Below are 6,441 nucleotides of genomic sequence, written 5' to 3'. Positions count from 1 at the left end.
TCTCCAGCGCGAGCCGGGAGCTGGTGCCGGCTCTGGGGACCCTGGGCTCCCGGCGGAAGCACACCCTCCCCGACCTGCCGTACGACTATGGCGCCCTGGAGCCTCACATCAGCGGCCAGATCATGCAGCTGCACCACAGCAAGCACCACGCGGCCTATGTGAACAACCTGAACGCCACGGAGGAGAAGTACCAAGAGGCGCTGGCCAAGGGTGGGTGCGGGCGCAGGGCGGGTGCGGGCGCAGGGCAGGTGCGGGCCAAGGGCAGTTGCGGACCAAGGGTAGGTGCGGGCGCAGGGCAGGTGCGGGCCAAGGGTGGGTGCGGGCGCAGGGCAGGTGCGGACGGCCTGCCCTGGACCCGGAGAAACTGCCTCATGGAAACAGGACGCATCTCCGTGAGGAGATGCTCCTCTGCTCGCTAGGTCACTCGGCGTGTTCTTCAAATGCACAAGGAAAATACCCATTTGTGGGAAACTGGAAAGGCGTGTATTTGTTTACTAACATTTAGAATTCCATTAAAATATAACATGGAGTTGCTATATTTTTAAAAGAGTCCGGTTGACAAAAGCAGTAGCATGTGGACTCTGTTTTGTGTCTGGGGGTGTGTATGGGAATACTACGTTATAGTGTTTCTATACAAAAAGCGATTACATTTTTCAACCTCTGAGTTTAAGCAGTGATTTGCAGAGGAAGTAATTGACAGTCGTGTTTCCAGACTACAGATATGGCTTCATGAGCTACACAGTTAAAAAAATGTGTTTTTTTCTTAAATATATGCATTTTTATTGAATTTCAGCGCGATGAAATTGGTGGAGTAAATTTTAGACTGCGACACGTTGTTGACTGGGGGCATCTAGTGGAAAAATGTAGTATTTCAACCTGATTGTGTACAAGGTAAATGGCTAAGCAAAAACCAGAGGAAGTTGCCACATTCTGGAATGTTTACTTCTGACTGTCAGAGAAACCTCAAGTATGGCTAAAGGTTCTGAATACGAGAAAAGTTTTGGCGATTTAGGACATAACAAATGTGGGAAGGAGGTGGTACGTGAGGCTGGGGAATATTCCAGTTGTGAAACTATTTCCTACATGACCACATCCTGACACCCCTGAACCTGTCTCTTCAATATTTTAAAAACAGCTCACTTTCCCTCCTTTTCTTGTGCACTCGACGCTTTCCTTTTTCAATGAAAGCCACCGGGAAAAAAGCTTTACATTATATTCCATGTTGATCATAAATTAATAAGTAGCCACAGACCTTGCTTTAAAAAGTTATATTTTAAAAATTGTTAAAGATCTCAATTTTCATGTTTGCAATTTGGGATTAAAGGTGTACAGTAAAATTACATCATCAGCCTCATCACATGTAAGTAACATATTTTTCAAAGAAACATTTAATTTTTACTGTGTTTAACAGAAGAAACACGGAAGTGAAGCCAAAGAAAATGTTGAACTTCAGAAAAGTCTTCTTAAAAGCAGATACTAAGCCCCCTAATTTCTATTAAAATTTAAAAAGGATGAACTAAACTTTAAGAGATTGAAATTATTAAACTAATTTTCAATATGTTTCTTTCCCATTAGAAATATATAGTTACTGTTGACTTAATAAAACATAATTTAATAACTTACATTTATTTTTAGGGTGACTTTCCAAGAAAAATTAATAGAGACACTGATCTGTGAGAAAATCATTTTATAAACATAACAGCAAAACGTTGGCATCTTAAAAAAACTCTCAAAAATCAACTGTGTATTTAGATATCAGGTGGTCTGCTCCTCCTCTCTGAATTGCTAAGCAAGTGGAGATTTGGCTTTGTTTAAGGAAACAATAGTATTTCTTACATATGTTCGAATGTGCCCTAAGAACAGAAGTAGAGAACTTTTTCTATTATGTAATCCCCGAGCAGCGCTCAGTGGTTTTTCTGTCCTTCATTTTGTCTCTTGGTATCTTGTGAATCAGTGTTTATTTCGTAAGGAAATGCTCATTTTTCCTGAGAGTTCAGTTCATCTGTAGCTTCTGGAAGGCATAGAAAAAGTATTTTATTTTGTCTATTTACTAAGCAAGGTAGAAAAAAAATTTTCAAACATAACTTTTTTTAGAAGGATATGTTTCTTTTTTTAAATTTTATTTTAGAGATGGAGAGAGAGAAACTGCCTCTGACGTGTACCCCGACTGGGGATTGAACCTGAAACCTGGGTATGTGCCCCGACCAGGAATCAAAACCTTTGGAGTATGGGACGACCCTCCAACCAACTGAGACACACTGGCCAGGGCCATTCTTTTTTATTAAGTGCTATAGATACCAGAGAATTTTTTACCTTAGAAACTACATTCAATATATTCCATTATCTAGTCAATCAAACATCGATTGAGTGCCTGCTATGTATGAGGCAATATAATGGGCTCTCGGACACAGCAGTGCATGAAAGTCCTTTCATTCTATTGGGGAGACAGATGAACAAGTCAGTATGTAGGATGGCTGGGGTTGTAAATCTCACGCAGGAAAACCAAGTAGGGGAGTTGCCCAGTTTTCACTGTGGTTAGAGAAGGCTTCACTGATGGAGGTGTTGGTTCGGGAGAAACTTGAAGGAGAAAGGGGGGAACGAAGCATGAGGCTGCCCGGGGAAGAGTGTCCCCGCGCAGGAAGCGGTGGAAGCCCTGAGTCGGGAGCGCTGAGCTGGTCATGTAAGTGCAAGGAGGCCAGTGTGGCTGGAGTGAGCCCGCCAGGAGCTGCACAGGTCACATGGCGGGCATTTCTGTAGCCGGCAGTAAGGACCTGGGGTTCGCTCAGAAGAGCGGCCTGGGGAGGGTTTGGCTAGAGGAGTGCATGATGGATGTGGGGTCTAGAGGAGGCTCTGGCCACGGCGGTGAGAACAGACTGTTGGGCAGATGTGGAAGTAGGAGATCAGCGCCGAGGGCGGCAGGGTGCTGGTGGGAGATGGATGCCGCCAGTCCGCATGTGTGTTAAAGGGCGAGCTGGCCTTGCTGGTGGGTGAGATGGGGGTGTGAGAGGGAGGCTCCAGGAGGACCAGGTGATCAGGATGTCCTGAGGAGGCAGCTGGCATGTGGGTTGGAAGCCCACTGCGGGGGTGAGCTTGGGGTTGACAGTCAGGAGATCAGTTTTGAATATGTTGTGTTTCTTGTTCACGTAACACAGAGATTTCCCAGTGAATAGCTGTCTATTTAGGAAACAAGAGGTGGAAAATTTTCATATAGCCAGTATATGGAACCAGACATTTTAGCATTCCATTTTCTGTCTTTGTTCTTCATTATTTCATTTGCCAAAATCTTTACTCTCCAGGAAAACTGAGTTATTTGAAGCTCAGAGTGGATTTTCTGCTAGCTTTGCCAACCCTGCTACCACACTAGTCGTTCAGCATGTTACTAATCACCTGAAAATCCACTGGAACAAGTAATTTTGGGAAGTTCTTTTTTGGTAGAATCCTGAAATTGTAGAATTTTGGGACCTATAGGATGTTACAGAGAAGCTGATCCAATTATCTGACATTTTACAAAGAAGAAAATAGTGTACAGAATGGCTGACAAAGTAAGCATTTAAAAAAGTGTATTTGCATTTTAACATTTCAGGTGACGTCACAACTCAGGTAGCTCTTCAGCCTGCGCTGAAGTTCAACGGTGGAGGCCATATCAATCATAGCATTTTCTGGACAAACCTGAGCCCTAACGGTGGCGGAGAGCCCAAAGGTTGGTATATTGGTACTAGTGTAGCTACATTTTGTGCATGATAGGAATGACTATTTTTTTTTAATGCTACCCTAGTTTTCTCTGAGGTATCATAATGGCATATTTTTCATAGCAAGATGTGCAATCAAGTTGTAGTAACTTTCAAAGGGACACATGGAAGAATGGAGTGCATTCAGGGAGTTGTGTCCTCAGATTACATATACATGCACACAAAGTCACATGTGGTGTTGACTTTTGGTTGAAATGTATTGCGCTATTCATTCGGGAAAGACTGAGAAATGGTTTTTAGAAAAGACAAGCTTCACTCACTTGCTCTCGGACCTGGGCTGAGACTTAACGGTTCTGAACCTCACTTTTTTCCTCAGTATGATACGGGGATAATAATAGGACTGTTTTGAGAATTAAATGAGTTATTATATACAAAGAACTTATACATAGTGCTTTTTGCTATTATTTTACTTTTCTTCCTAAGTCCTTTGTCCCAGAAAACCTAGGTAATGAAGGAGGACAGAGCTGATGGCTGGGCCACTCCCCTTGTTCACTGGAGGTTGTGTGCAGTGTGCAGAGACTTTAATTATCCCCGCACTCCAGGGAAGGTGTGGGGCATGAACATAGCTCCCTCCCTCGTTTCTGGGCTTCTGGAATGTACCTTAAATTTGTGTGTGTGTGTGTGTGTGTGTTTTAATTGTGTTCTAGAAGACATCTTAGGCACTTGAAATAAGCAATTTTATTAGGAAGCATTAATGAATGAGAAGCTGGACAATTTATTTTTTGTGACTTAGGTCTTCAGACTATGACTTAATAGTGTTGAGTGTTTGTGAGTTACCAGAGTATCAGATACAACTCTATTCAATCAACAGGTGTTGGTACTGTCTGCACTTTGTGTTGTCTGTGTCACTTTATTCCTCATTCATGCTTATGACAGATGAATAAAAGGGCTATAGCTCTTCAAGTATATCTTTAGTTCAGTAACAGAAGGGAAAAATGCTATCATTGAGATAGGAAAGATCTAGGCTGCCTTGGGGAAGAAACGTAACAGCCATAACATTTTAGTCCCAAATTAAGACAGAATAGGTAGGGTAGAGGTCAAAGTAAACTTTTCTGCTGAGTGGACAAAAAGAAGGCTAATGGAAACTGTTCTTCCTTTCCTGATGGCAGCAGCACCGTGACGGGAGAAATCCCTCTGCAGTGCTTCAGTGGCAAACACGTGAATTAACATTGTGAGACCTGGGACGGTGCCCCAGGGCCGAGAATGCCGTCCTGTGGAGGCTCGCTGGCTCTGTTGTGTCTTCTGCCTGGTGTTGTCTAGTTGTAACTTGGGCCATAGGACAGGAACATTTTCATATGCGTAACAGAACATTGTAGTCATTGCCAGATGTTCATTGTGAGTGTTCTTTGGATTGTTTTAAAACAGGGGAGCTGCTGGAAGCAATCAAGCGTGACTTTGGTTCCTTCGCCACGTTTAAGGAGAAGTTGACCACTGTGTCCGCTGGCGTTCAGGGCTCCGGTTGGGGTTGGCTTGGTTTCAATAAGGAACAAGGACGCTTACAGATTGCTGCTTGTTCTAACCAGGATCCCCTTCAAGGAACAACAGGTTAGATTGGAAAATTGTTACCCATCCATTCAGGGGAGATGGTTCACATACAGAAAACTAGCAGGGCTCATGCCTGTCATAAGTCTGTAGACTTATTTGAGCAAATCTTAACAGATGATACCCAGAGCCTAAGCAAAAGTGCTTTAAAAGTTCTTGATATTTTGAAATCTTAAGTCTTATAAAACATAAGCACACGTGCCTGGTCGGGTGTGGCTCAGTAGTTGAGTGTTGACCTATAAACCAGGAGGTCACAGTTTAACTCCCTGTCAGGGCATGTGCCCGGGTTGTGGGCTCTGTCCCCAGTAGGGGGCATGTAGCAGCCAATCGATGAGTCTCATCATTGATGTTTCTGTCTGTCTCTCTTCCCTCCCTCTCTGAAATCAATAAAAAAATCTCTATATATAAAAGTCTAAGTGACCGTCCGACCGGTAGCTATGATCTGCAATGACCACCAGGGGGCAGAGCTCCGACTGGTAGCTATGACGCGCACTGGCCACCAGGGGCAGATGCTCAACGCAGGAGTTGCTGAGCTCCAGTGACTTGGCAGCTACGGGTCTCAGGTGACACACCCAGAACCAGAGAGGAGGGAGCCCGATTCCGGGGTGCATCACCCAAGAACCGCCCTGGGTGGGACCCTTGGGGGATGTCAGAGAGCTAGTTTCGGCCTGATCCCCGCACTGGGCCTCTAGTATATGTATAAAAAGCACATGTAATTTAACAGATACATTAACAAAAAATGTCTTAAACATAAACTGCTTCATTTGATAGTTCATATCAGCTTACATAATTATATGCACTAAAATTAGATAAACAACAAGAACGAGGAAAAGACGTCTGATTTCAGACCTTGGACCACTCTTTACTGAGCACTTGTGGTCAGACTGGGAGGAGCGCGCCGATTTCCAGACAGCTGCCTCTCCGGGGGTTTTGGTATACGGCAATATTTGGCTTGGAGGCGCCAGGCTGGGCTCACCCCGTCCTTTTTCATGTGGAGCCAGATTGCATTAGAAGCCCTTTAGGAGAAAGAATCCCACGCCGTCCAGCAGTTAGCTAGAGCTGTGACCTCTGATGCAAAGAAGCCACAGCTGCCTTTGTGACCTGTGCGCACATCCGAAGACGTGGTTGCCTGACGCTTCCCTGGACATGC

At 44.4% G+C, this 6,441-nt stretch overlaps 1 protein-coding gene across 1 annotated transcript in view; it reads left to right on the top strand.

The window, feature by feature from the left end:
* SOD2 (superoxide dismutase 2, mitochondrial) overlaps positions 1-6,441 on the top strand; it is an 8,761-nt gene that overhangs the window by 936 nt on the left and 1,384 nt on the right. The window contains exons 2-4 of the mRNA XM_006757714.2: positions 8-210; positions 3,584-3,700; positions 5,115-5,294. Coding sequence (XP_006757777.1) covers positions 8-210; positions 3,584-3,700; positions 5,115-5,294 — 500 coding nt within the window. The remainder of the gene's footprint in view (positions 1-7; positions 211-3,583; positions 3,701-5,114; positions 5,295-6,441) is intronic.

The sequence above is a fragment of the Myotis davidii genome, unplaced genomic scaffold (genome assembly GCF_000327345.1).
Source record: "Myotis davidii unplaced genomic scaffold, ASM32734v1 scaffold1494, whole genome shotgun sequence".
Lineage (NCBI taxonomy): Eukaryota > Metazoa > Chordata > Mammalia > Chiroptera > Vespertilionidae > Myotis > Myotis davidii.
Note: the sequence above shows the minus strand (reverse complement) of the source record. Positions and strands in the feature narration are given on the sequence as shown.